Below are 13,886 nucleotides of genomic sequence, written 5' to 3' on the forward strand. Positions count from 1 at the left end.
AGAAAAGACATGGTCCAGCTTAGCACCGAACTACCTATTTCTCGATTATTACATAAGAAATAAACTTCTATTTTGTTTAAACTGCTGTATTTTGGGTGTTTGTTATACCAAAGATGGTGCTTACACTGCATCCTAAAGAATATACACTGTTAGAATTTGTTGGAAAACAAATTTCAAAAAAGAAAAATCAAAGCAGTGTATGCCCAATGGGTACAAAAGAAGGCCCTCTCAGTGTGAAGCTCAGAAGGGATTAGGAGAGTCTGAAGAAAAGGAAGTACTGAAAATGGTATTATTGAAGGCAGAAATATTTAAATCTCCTCAAGAAAGAAGCAAAACTCAATGTAACTTCTTACAACTATTCTGGTAAATGTAAAAACTGTTCTGATTTTTGAAAAAAGCTTTGAAGTAAAGTAAGGTATTATACTTTAAAAATGTTTATTTTTATAATAAGTAACAGCCATTGGAACACTTGAGAACACTATAACACTGTAGAACATTTTAAAACAGAAGTTTAAAAAAAGTGAAAATCAGTAGACCATTACCTCGAACAACAGCAAAACTGCAAACACCATTTACATTTTTTCTAGTCTTTCTTCAGTGGGTGTACAAGTGGGGGGTGTGTGCATTTTTATATATACTACATCGCACAGATGCACATACTTGAGATCTGTTGTGCTTTTCCACTTAACATTATATAAGTACTTCTTGACATGAAAAATTCTTCAGTTTTAAGCTGCTGAGTGTTTCTAACATGTTTAATTTCATACAACCAACCACTAAATCAGAAAAGGCAAATCAGTATGTATTAAAAGGCAGCAATTTAACCCCGCCCCCAATTCCCACAGAGTATTTCCTTTGACAGAGGAATGATCTTATTTTTACAAATGCTTAGCAGTAACCAGGCCTTCACAAGCCTGCAAGGCATAGGAGTGTTTCTGAGAGTGGCCTGTAGAACCTACTTTGTATAATCTCATAGTAAAAACAAATAAATCAAAAGTAAAAACTGAGGCAAATTGCCCAAAGGGAATTTTAAATTACAAAATAAACACTTTAATCGAAGTTTAATGTTACATGTGTGGCCACATTCTACAGTAGAGTAGGGCTAATCTTCCTGTCCACCTTACATGACAGTCCACACCCACTAAAACAAAGAGATAGATAAACCCCTGGGGTGGGGAAGGGAGGTGGGTCAAAACTCCCACATCATTTTGAGTGCGAATCTGACGTTCCTTTCCTCATCTGAGATTATCTGCCCATTTTCGCAGAACATTTGTGTAAAACCCAAAATTTCACATATGGAACACCCAAGACACCCATGTGGCCCCACCCACCTTATGTTTTGGGTTGAAAATATGTTACAGGAACAAATGTTATCTCCCATGATTTGAGAAACAAGAATGATCCAACAGCACCATCACATCCACCTAAGCTGCCTTAGTGGTGATATTAGTACCTCGCTCCTCTACTTGCCCCCGCCCCCCCATCTCCCGCAAAATGGGTTTATCAATATATTTATACATATGCATGTGTGTACACATGTATGACATTATATTGAGTTATCTCCCCTATTCTGAGCTTTTTGAAACTTGTACTTAGTTTTCATTTTGGATACTTATCTTTTCGGTAATCATAATGGCTGCAATGGAAACAGACATACATTCTACTTGTCTGTGAGGTAGGTCGTTTTGTATCTTATTGGGCACGCCAAACAACTGCTAAGAAGGTTGTGAAATGGGGACGAACTGAAAAATCAAGGGCTGGGCATATTTTTTTGGCCCCTGACGCTTCACGTACTTCGTACCGCCATTAATACATTTGTTCCCAGCTTGGACAGTGTCCTGAAGCCGAGCCAGAAAAACTCGCGGGTGTCTCCCGGGACGAGGCACCTTCTCGGGGAGAGAACACACCCTCGGCCACAGCCCGTGTGACCTGCGCCTTAGGTAACCTCGATTCCGGGGCGGCGGCGGCTCAGTACACGCCGGTCCCCCCGCGGGCGCCAGCAGTCAGTCCAGCGCTCGCCGGCCCGCGGCTGCCACTCGGCTCCCCACCGCGCCGTCCGCCCACCGTCCCTCTGCCAGCGGCCCGCCCATGCTCTCGGCCACCAGGCGGGCTCGCCAACTCTTCCACAGCCTGATTCCGGTCCCGAGAATGGGCGACTCCGCTTCTAAGATGATCAGCCCCCAGGAGGCCTTGCCGGGCCGGAAGGACCCGATCGCAGTGGCGGGTAAGGGCGCGGTGGTCGCGGCTGCGCATGCGTGCAAGTGCCGGGTGGCGGCGCGTCCTTCGCCGTCGCGGAACAAACGCTAGGACTGGACTCCCTGGGGCTTAGGCTAGGGTCTGCGCAGGCGCGGAGAGGCGCAGGGAAGGGAGGAGGTAGAGGTCGCTTCTGTTTCTTTGTTTAGCCCCTTACTACCTAAAAACCACACAAAATGCTTGGACGGAATCTTGAGTGCTGGTATAAACACCTAGAGTGCAAATTCCCAGCGGCTCCAAACTTTGATCCGGTTTCAGCCTTTTCTCTCGGGTGTGCGCGTCCGCAGTCCGGGGTTCTCTGCATCCTTTCTTTTCTCTCCTTAGCACCAGCTCTGGGATGCTGGCCGTTTGCAGTGATGGGGGCGTGTTCTGTTGTCACTAGAAACAATGTAATGATACAGAACAATGGAAACTGCAGTTTTGAAACTGTATTTCAGTCCAGAGTCCTGGTTGCAGGCATTATCCTCTGGCTTCCATTATCTTCCAAGACTACCTGATTTACTCCAATTGGTAGGAACTGCCCCTGGCCCTGTACTCCCTAGTCTGCACTTGTGTATCAATCCTGCGGAGGTGTCTATTTCAGAGCTGAGTTTCCCAAACTTTAAAATAAATTTCCAATCTCAGACCAACGCTTTTGGAAAATACAATAAAAGTAAAATGTCAGAAAAGTGATCACGTGCTTGGATGCTATGTTAAACGACCCCAAATTGTAAAAGCTTAATTCTCCATTTCTGTGGTAGACCCCTTGCCGTTTGCAAACAGCACAGGCCCACCAACCCCAGCACCATCATTTAAGTAGGATTACCTTGGCTCAGTGTTTCTCAAAGTGTGGCCCTGTCAACTGGTGTTTTAAGTCCTCCATCTGATTTTAATGCATCCCGTAGTTTATAAACCACTGCCTTAGAGCTGTTGGATAGTGATGATTAATATTTTACAAACGGCTCAATGTCAAGATAGATTCTGCATTTGAAATTTACCTGAAATTCTTCTATTTTCCTTTTCCTTAAAGAATTGGTGAGTATTTATAGGAGGAGGTCATAGTGAGGGTCTGCGTATCATATATAAAACTCAGTATGAGACTGTAAAATGTGGAGAGAGGTTTTTGGATTTCAGGCAGTTTGGAAAGTGATTGCGTGACCTGTTTTTTATTTACTTACATTAGCAGTTCTATTTCCTGTGCCCGCCATCACTTCACCTCCAACTCATCATCAGCCCTAAAAGTTTATTTTATTTTTAATTCAGATTCAGAGAATGAGTTTTGGAAGAAAGAAAAAAATCCAGATTATTTTTTATCTCTAAACTATATTTGACTCAATTATCTGAACTTTGTCTTAAAAATAAATTCTTTGCAAATTTGCAAACCAGCATTCATAAATGGGTATTTACGGTAAAGGCAATGCTTTCTCAAGGCTGAACTTCCCAGCTTGTACTGAACTTCCTTTTTATACACTACAGTGTCTTTGATAGCCCTCCTAGACAAACAGACAACCCAAAAACTCTTGATCACATTTCCAAATTGGTTCAAGATCAAGATTGACCAAAATTTAGTTGTTTTTTCTTAACCAAAGTCTTCCCAATCAATTTCCCGGTATGTAAATGACACTTTTGGTAAAAGATTGACCAACATGTTAGAAACCAGCCAAATATATATATATTTTTCATATCCACATAATAACTCTGCAGAACCCCAGGACCTGGTTCTACTCCAGGCTCTTCTCTCTTTTCTTATAGCTGTTTGTACATCTGCCTTTGATGATGTAGGGCCAAACCTACAATGCATATGTCCTTATTGTTCAGCTGTTCTAACCGTGCCCTCTCCCCAATATTTTCATTTTAGACTAGAGGCCCGGTGCATGAAATTCGTGCATGGCTACGGTCCCTAGGCCTGGCTGGCGATCAGGGCTGATCTGTGGGGTGACTGGCGGGGCAATCAGGGGCCCCCACTGGCACCTGCCTTAGCTGGCCTGGCACTGCCCACTCGCCAGCCCCCCCCCCCCCCCCCACACACACACATCCGCCACTGCAGCTGGTTGCCTCCCACTGCCGGAGGAGACTGGCGATGTGATTTGCAGGGCTATGGGAGAGGGCCCATTGGCACCTGCCTTGGCTGGCCTGGGGACAGCTCCTGCATTAAGTGTCTGCCCCCTGGTGGTCAGTGTGCATCCTAGCGACCAGTCATTCCACTGATCGTTCCACCGTTTGGTTGATTTGCATATTAGGCTTTTATTATATAGGATTGTGGCCCATCCAGTCTCCATTCCTGGTACTACTGCCTTGATGGATTGCTGAAACTTCTAATTGGCCCCAGAAATGGGCATTGTTACTTCTTTGACAGGTTTTGGTGGTTATAAGCTTGAAACTTATGGACTTATTACTGTTTTGGAAGTTAAGTTAATTTCAGTTCCAACCTCCGATCTGTTTAACAGCTGTTCACTACTCTATATTACCTCTGTCTATGTCTGTTATTTTCATCCTGACTCTCTGAAAAGTTCTGTGACAAAAACATCACCTTTTGATTTTTAGAAGACAAGGCCTGTCTGTTGCATGTCTTTGGCTCAGCCTACTATGAGGTGTGCACTATTACCAAACACTTTCAGTGCAAAGGATTATCATCTAAGCTTTAATCCTACCTTTTTTGGTATGTTTAATAAAACTTACACCTTTTTATAAACTGTGGGTCAGTAGATTTCTACTTTGCAAGAGGGTAAGATTCAATCTTTTAAATGTCTTTAATGTTTACTTTCTCCAAGGCTATCTAAAATGAACCAAAACATGAATAGGCCTACTTTGGGTTATTAATTGAACCTAAACTTGGACTAGACTGCCTCAATTGAAGCACACTCTGTTCAGGTGAGTGGTGGGTTTTGGACAGCACTGGCTGGCTGGCAGGGCACACATGACTTTGTTTGATCTTATATGTGGAGGTAGTTTTGCTCTGTTTTAATGTCTGGCTATACTGAGAGAACTCTGGGATTGGAGAAAATGGGAGATTCATGCTTGTTGAACTAAATTGGTGGGCAATTAATTGCTAGAGATAGGCAGGAAGGAGGTGGAAGGCTTATTAAAACCCCAGAGTACCTCTTACGTTATTCAAATGTAGGTTTATTATAGTTAAAACTGATCTTATTTCCAATGAGTTAATTATGGTAAAAGCCCAGATTTTACTTTGTATGGCACTTTTTTTTCCTCCCTCTTCATATTGGAAACATTGCTAATCTGTTTTTTTTTGACCAGGTATTTGGGATTTGGAGATATTCCAGATAACATTAACAACTCCTACTTAATCTATTTCTTGCCTTTATGTTCTTAGTGTTCACTGCATTTATTGCTGTGATGCCTTTTTGGGGTGAGGAAGAAATGTAGCACACCTGCTAAAGGTATATTTGTTTCAGAACTTTAAACATAAATAGAAAAACAGTAGAGCTATATAAGTAATCCAAAAGGTGGCTCTTTGAAAAATAATTAAACTGCAACAATAAAATTTATAAACTATTAGGTAGGCTAATAAAGGAAAAAGGGAAGAATGTACAAATACACAAGATAAGAACTGAGGGGGAATAATGGAAATAGAAAATTTTAAGAATAGTAAGAGACTATTTGCTTAACTCTTTGAAAGTAAGTTTGAAAATTTGGATGGAATAGATAATTTTTAGGAAAATATAATTGACCCAAGCTGACCCCAGAAGGAGGTAGAAAATCTAAACAGGTTGATTTTTCTAAAAAAAAAATGAAAAAAATTGTCAAGGAGTTGCCTCCTCCTAAAGCATTATGTCCAGATAGTTTTATAGGGGACTTCCACTAAATATTTAAAGAACAGATAATTTCAATATTATTTATGCTGAAAGAATGGTCAAATTGTTTTAAAGAAGCGAGTATAACATTGAAACCAAAATTGATAAAGATTGCTTCAAAATAAAACTACAGAACAATTGTATGTATGAATATAGATGCAAAATTGTAAAATAACTATGAATACGCAGGCTCCAGCAATGAGATTTAGTCTCAGAATGCAAGGATGGGTCAATATTAGGAAATCTATTAATATAATTTATAATTTAATTGATCAAACCAACAAAAAAGATGTAACTATCTCCCTGGATGCTGAAAAGTTGTTGGACCAGTTTAACAACCATTTTTGATAATAACACTTAGAGATAGCTACTTCCTTAACAATGATAAAGTGTATCAATTTTAGCCAAAGGCCAACATGGTGCTTAATGGATAAACATTAGAGGTTTCTACTAGAGCAGTGGTTCCCAACATGGAGCACAGGCCCCACAGGGGTGCAATTTGATTTTTAAGGGGGACAATTCGAGAATGAGTTATTAACAATGATTTTTTTGCATTTCTTATGGTTCTAGGGGCCACATAGACAGTATATAAATATATATTGTGACATATTTATGCATTTCAGTTCTCTATTATGTGTTTTGAAACTTTATTGGTATTTTTTCATATTTCGTATTATTATTATTTTTTAAAACAATTTCTTTTAAAAAAATATTTTATTGCTTTTTTACAAAGAGGAAGGGAGAGGGATAGAGAGTTAGAAACATCGATGAGAGAGAAACATTGATCAGCTGCCTCCTGCACACCCCCTACTGGGGATATGCCCGCAACCAAGGTACATGCCCTTGACCGGAATCGAACCTGGGACCCTTCAGTCTACAGGCTGACGCTCTATCCGCTGAGCCAAACCGGTTAGGGTTCTTAGTGATTTCTTACTCAGTACTTCATTTGTACTTTCGTTCTTTTATTTTTCTCTTTCATGGATGCCATGTTCTTTGGAAGCTTGTTAGTTCAAGTTAGTGGCCTTGTAAGCTTCCTCCACTTGAATAGGCGTTCATTTTTTGAATAATGAGAATTATATGTCATGGGTGGGGGGTATCAGGATTTTAGAGATGCTTAGGTGGGGCATGGCCAAAAAAGGTTGGGAACCACTGTACTAGAATCACAACCAAGAAAGAATATGGAGGTGGTCCACTCTTGCTCAACCTTGGTAGCAGGTGTGCACTATTAGTAAATACCTTTGTTGTTAAGGGTTATCATATAAGCTTTAACCCTTTTTGTGTTCTTAAAATGTCCATCCTTTTATAAACTGTGGCCTGGTATATTTATAGTTTGCAAGAAATTAAGATTCAAACCTTCAAACTTTTTAAATGTGTAATTTGTTCAAAGCTGCCTAAAGCCTTACCAGCCCTACTTTGGGTAATTGGTTATTATTTAACACTAGAGGTCCGGTGCATGAAAATTCATGCACTGGAGAGGGGGTCCCTCAGCCCGGCCTGCCCCATCTCACAGTCCAGGAGCCCTCAGGGGTGGGAGGCAACCCAGTGATCAGGGGAAGGCGATGCCCCATCACACCTCTGCTGCTGCCACTGCCTGCAGTGCAAGCCTCGGCCGGCCCTGGTTACCTGAGCCTCAGGTGGCCCTGGGCGGCTGGGCAGCTGCCATCCGAGGCTTGCCTGCACCTCGGGAGTCAGCTGGGCAGCTGCCATCCGAGGCTTGACTGCGCCTCGGGCTGGCCCTGGGTGGCTGCGGGGCTGAGAGGATTGGGGGACTCTGGAGCAGCCAGGCCTGCCTACTGCCCTGGCGCGGCTGAGGGGACTGGGTGCTGCCATCTTGTGGCCGTGGGTGCTGTCATCTTTGAGGGCAGGGAAGTCAATTAGCATATTCCCTCCTTATTGGCTGTGGGTGCCGCCATATTTTCAACGGTGTGAGGATCAATTAGCATATTCCTTCCTTATTGGCTGTGGGTGCTGCAATCTTTGAGGCTGGGGCAGTCAGTTAGCATATTCCCTCCTTATTGGCTGTGGGTGCCGCCATCTTTGAGGGTGGGGCAGTCTATTAGCATATTCCCTTCTTATTGGCTGTGGGCACTGCCATCTTTGTGATGGTGTGAGGGTCAATTAGCATATTCCCTCTTTATTAGATAGGATGTTTTGTAGGTGTTAGCCAATACAGACAAGAGAAGACAATTAGAGATGTACATATTGGAAAAGAGAAGGTAAAATTAACATCATTTGCAGTTGATAGGATTACATACCTGGAAAATCCAAGAGAATTTAGTAAGGTATCAGGGTATATTCTTACTAGACAGAAACCATTGGCTTTACTCTATATAAACAACCTGTTAGGAGATATAATGGAAGAAAACACCCCATTTATAATAGCAACCAGAAAAGTTAAAATTTAGGAGTAAACTTGGCAAAAAATATGCAGGACCTATGTGAAGAAAACTTTAAAACACTACTGAAAGATGAAAAAAAATAAAAAAGACAAACAAATATTAAGACATACCAGGTTCTTGGATAGAAGACTGAACAGGAAACATATATATCAGTTTTCCCTAAGTTAATTTATAAAGGTAATGTGGTTTCAATAAAAATACTAATGATATGTTTATTTTGTTCTAGAACTGGATACACTAATTAAAAAATTCATATGGGAAAATAAATAGGAATAGTTATGGTAACTAAAAGAAGAGCAAACAGGGACAACCAGCCCTTCCAAACAGTGTGGTACTGTTCTATTAATAGCTAGGTCTATGGAGCAGAAAAGAAAGGTCAGAAATTCTTAAATACATATGGAAATGTAGCATATGAAAAAGGTGATGTCTCAAATCAGTGGGGAAAAGATGGAATATTCATTAAATGGTTTTGGGACAATTAGGTAGCCATATGGAAGAAAAAAAATTGTACTTTCCATCTTAAAACAGGGTAAGTTCCAAAAGATAGATGATGATAATAGCTCATACTTATTAAATGCCTACTATATGCCAAGCACTGTAGTAATTACTTTATGTTTACTAATACATTTAATGATTAAATGTATTAGTAAACATAAAGTAATTATTATTATTCTTCATTTGTAGATGTGGAAACTAAGGGCCATAAAGTTTAGGTGACTTATCCAAGATCATATCGCTAATAAGTGGTGGATCTGGGATATGAATGTAGGCAATTTGGTTTTAGTGTTTGGGATGTTACCTACTATACTGTTTTTCCATTTAGTTAAATGTAAAAAATGAAACAATTTAAATATAAGAAAGGGAGAATTCCTTTTATAATCTTGGTGTGAGGAAAGCCTTTCTAACCATGACTTGAAAATCAGAAGACTTAAAAGATTAGATCACATTGAAATAAGAATTTTCTGCAGGCAAAATTCCCATAAGAAAATTCAAAAGACAAACTGGATTACATATTTGCAACTCATATCATAGGTGAAGGACTAGTCTCCCTAATATATAAGAAGCTCCTAGAAAATAATAAGAAAACACCAACATCCATTAGAAAAATAGGCAAAGGTATGAACAGTTTCCAGAAGAGGAAGTACATTTGGCTCTTAAACATATAAAAAGATACTCTACTTCACTCATAATGAGGAGAATGCAAATACCATTTTTCATTTTTCAGACTGGCAAACATCCAGAACTTTGATGATACACTCTGTTGCCTTAAGGAAAAAGGCACTCTCTTATAATGCTGGCAAGAGTGGAAATTGGCTCAACTCTTAGGGAAGGCAATTTGGCAATATATATCAAAAATTTAATTGCATATACCTTTTGACCCCAGAATGCAATTTCTGGGAATTTATCCTACAGAAACACTTGCACACATGCCAAAAGATGACTGTACCAGGTTATTCACTGCAGCCTTGTTTGCAATAGCCAAAGATTGGAAACAACCCAAATGCCCATCAGCAGGGGCTAGTTAAATAAATTATGGTTCATCCTCACAATGGAATATGCAGCTGTAAGAAAGAACATGGAAACTATATGAATGGGTTTGGAGAGATTGCCAAGATGTGTTAAGTAAAGAAAAGCAAGGTCAGAAAAGTGGCATATAGCATGCTAACTTTTGTGTGAACAGGGAGGAAAATAATAATATGTATGCACAAAGAAACTGAAATAATGGCTAAGAAACTAACAGCCTGCGAGAGAGCTATACAGTAAGCTGAGGGTGGATGGGAACTTTTTACTTCCTTTTTAAAATTTTATAACTTGATTCTTGTGATGTGACTGCTTTATTGAATTAAATAATTCCACTTTGAAGATGATCTCTCTGTTGTTTTAAAGTCAAATTGACCACCCTCCGATCATTTGTCAGCCCTATTTCAAGTTCATTTTTTTAAAAAAATTCTGCTCTTTTTCTGTCAAGTAGTTTTTTTTTCTTCCTCAATTTGCTTTTGTAATCAAAATCTCCATTTTGGCATGATTTAAAAATCTAAATTTAGAGGGTGAAATTGGAATAAGTTAATCCAAGTCATTTTACATTTCATAAATATTCATTTTTATTGAAGCAGCAATTGTGGTGGCATCATTTATACAAAGAAAAGATCTTTGGGGACAAATTCTTTCCTTTATTATGTAGAAGACATTATGTGTATTTCTTTTATTTTCAGTGATGAACATAGACTTTTAAAAGAAAATGACAGAAAACAATTTCCCTTTTAGAAAAATTTCCCCCAATGTGTGATTAATTTCTAAATTGTAGGACACAGAACTATGATTTCTCCACTTTGCATCCTATCTAAAGCTCTTTATTTTGACCTGAGTTTCAGATCCTCAGGTGTTTCCCTGAAGTCCCTGGAATAAGGGTATTCCATACCTTCAAGATCTAATCCTTACTCCCCCACTTTTCTTCCCATGGTGCCCCTATAGATCCCATCTTTGGGCTCACATTGGTTTCAGTGTTCTGCTTCTGGAATTGCTCAAGTGATTCTATCCAGGATTCCACACTCCAGTCCTTTCACTTAATCATTCAAAAGTGACTATTAAATAAATGCTTGCTTAGGTAAGATACTGTGTTTTCTATGTGTCCTTCCTCAAAGCTTGCCCTGTTTGAATTAATTTCTCCAATAAACCCACCCCTTTTCTCTCTGACCTGCGTCCTTTCTTTTCCACTGGAAAAACAATTATGTACAGTTTTATGAAACTTTCTATTGGGTCTTTCATTGTTACTTAGATGTTTTGTTGCTACCCAGGTTATTAAACCTATACCTTATTTTCCCATACGAGGGTGAGCTCCCCAGAAGATGGCTGTCCAGAGGAGGAGCCATGTTTCAATCCTTGAAGGGAGGGGCTGGGCTGTGTTGGATACTTATTTTATCCTCTAGTCTAGTGATGGCGAACCTATGACACGCGTGTCAGCACTGACACGCGTAGCCATTTTTGATGACACGCGGCCGCTGAGGTGGCCACATGCCGAGGATGAAACATTTGCTGCTCCTGAGGATGAAACATTTGCGAAATAATGTTTTTTCCTCAAAGTGACACACTACCCGAGTTATGCTCAGTTTTTTGTCGAAGTTTGACACACCAAGCTCAAAAGGTTGCCCATCACTGCTCTAGTCTATAGCACTTCACAAAGGGTGCTGCCTACATCAAGCACTCAATGTGGTTTGTGGATATCAGCCAGCATATGGTTGATGCCTGAGAACAAAGTCCAAAACTGGCTGTCTTTCTGTCTGACCATTGTGTGACCAATGTAACACAGAAATGCTAACATAGGTGACCTTTTGTCCATGGGGTGCGAACTCTTGATTGTTTTTCCACTAGTGGTGATGGATTTGTGTTAATTTCAGACTTTCCTCTTACTCACTCTTATGACCAATGGTAAACTTTTTTACTGGCCAGAGTGATGGGAAGCTGCTCATCTTCAAATCTTTGAGCAGGGACTAGTTAGGAATTTGCAACAGCCGTGGGGAAAGAGTTTTGCTCAGCACAATCCATGTAGGGCTTTGGCCTGCAACCCTTAGTCCAGAGGTCACAGTGTACCCCTGACTCAGGTTTGGGAGGGAGGAGAGTGAGGACAGCTGAAGTGAGGAATGGGAGGCTGGTTGGGTAAGGAGGCATCAGGCTATGTCATGAGCCCCAAGAGAGCCAGTATCCTTGAGGCCCTCAGCAAGGACCAGAGTAGAGGCTCCTTGGTTTAACCCCTTTATAGGCCCCAGAGGCCTGCTACCCATCACTGTGCTATCTTGGCATTTGGCCAGGCCCCTTCCCATGCCACAGCAGCTGGCTGGCCCAGCCATCCTGTGCCAGTGAAAGTAATCGAACTGATGATGTACGAAAGACTGAATTCTTCAAAAGATGGTTTTGAGGTGTCAATGTGTGATGAGTGAAAGTTATGGATTCTATATCCTATTATTTCAACTTTCTTCCATCATAAATTCTCAGTTTGTCAGAGAGCATCGCAATATCTAATGTTTTGTAAAAATGTAGAACTAGACTATCAACTACTTGAGGGAATTGGTTTATTCTTTGTGCCTAGAACACAATAGGCTGACCATAAATATTTGTTGAATGATTCTAGCATACTCTGTTATGAGCAATTTGAGAGGTGGTTCCTATGAACAGTACCATACATAATAGACATACACATATATTATGGCACACAATAAATAGTTAATAAATATTGACTATTTCTGGGTGTGTCTGTGAAGGGTGGATTGAAGAAGACAGGATGGGTAGGCATTTGTGGCCATTGCCATTGTTTGCTGGTTTCCAAGTTACTTGTTTTTCCTTTCATACCAGAACACTTTATTAGCTGGAAAGAATTTTTGCAGCCAAATGGAAATGTATGTGATAAGGAGTGGGCCATATTTGAAGAATGGAGTGTCAGTCTATCCTGTTATATGATGGCAGTCTCTTACCTGCCACTTCCTCTCCTTCCAAGAGTTCAGAGCATTAGCCCAGGCTTGGCTGATCAGAGCTGAGTTTCTGCCATGCTGCCCAGAGCTTTAGTTACATCAGATTTCTAGTGGGGCATGGGTTTATCATCATATGACAGTTCAACCATTTTAACTTGCATCTATCTCCTTATCAAATTTTAAGCCAAGAGATGGTAAGAGGTTGGGAGTGTCTGACAATGGCCTTATCTTTGGATAAGTAGAATTCGCATTTGTCTTTCTACCCTTCTCATGGCTGGCTAGCTTCTTCCCTTCCACTCTTGTCAGTGAATAGCTTCTGAAATCTATATCTATTTGCAAATATTTATAGACTGTGTATGTCCTGCTGTAACCCTAAATTTATTTCTAAGACCAAACTTACTATTTTCTGTACAAAACATTAGATACATATTTTAATTTCCCCATTTTTGCTAGTGGCACTAATATGCTCCCAATTCCCCCTAACCCTTAGCTACATTCATCTATGATCCTTGCCTCTGTATTTAATGTCTTTTTCCCCAACAGTCTTGATTGTTTTTGCCCTCTGTATTAGTCAGTATTTTCCAGAGGAATAGAACCAATAGGATATATGTAGATATATAGAAAGAGATTTATTATGAAGGATTGACCCATATGGTATTAGAGGCTGAGAAGCCCAAGATCTGCCATCTGTAAGCTGGAGGCCCAGGAAAGCTGGTGGTGTGACTCCCGTGAAACTTTGAAGGAATGACATAAGTCCCAGTCTGAGTCCTAAGTCCCGAGAAGCAGGAGTGTCTAAGGGCAGGAGAAGATGGCTGACCCAGCCCTAGAGTAAATTCATCCTTCATGCACCTTTTTGTTCTAATCTTATCAGGTTGGATTAGTGGGAGCCAAGTTCCTTATTTAGTGAACTTATTCAGATGCTAATCCCTTCCAGAAACACCTTCTCAGACACACCTAGAAATAATATATTATCTGGACAT

General features: G+C 40.4%; 1 protein-coding gene across 2 annotated transcripts in view; it reads left to right on the forward strand.

Annotated features, from left to right (window-relative positions):
* Positions 1–1,829: 1,829 nt before the first annotated feature.
* MSRA (methionine sulfoxide reductase A) overlaps positions 1,830–13,886 on the forward strand; it is a 372,548-nt gene continuing 360,491 nt past the window's right edge. For both annotated transcript variants that reach the window (XM_079773103.1, XM_079773104.1), the window contains exon 1: positions 1,830–2,224. In XM_079773103.1, coding sequence (XP_079629229.1) covers positions 2,089–2,224 — 136 coding nt within the window. In that variant the 5' untranslated portion in view covers positions 1,830–2,088. The remainder of the gene's footprint in view (positions 2,225–13,886) is intronic.

The sequence above is a fragment of the Cnephaeus nilssonii genome (assembly GCF_951640355.1).
Source record: "Cnephaeus nilssonii genome assembly, chromosome: 5".
NCBI lineage: Eukaryota > Metazoa > Chordata > Mammalia > Chiroptera > Vespertilionidae > Cnephaeus > Cnephaeus nilssonii.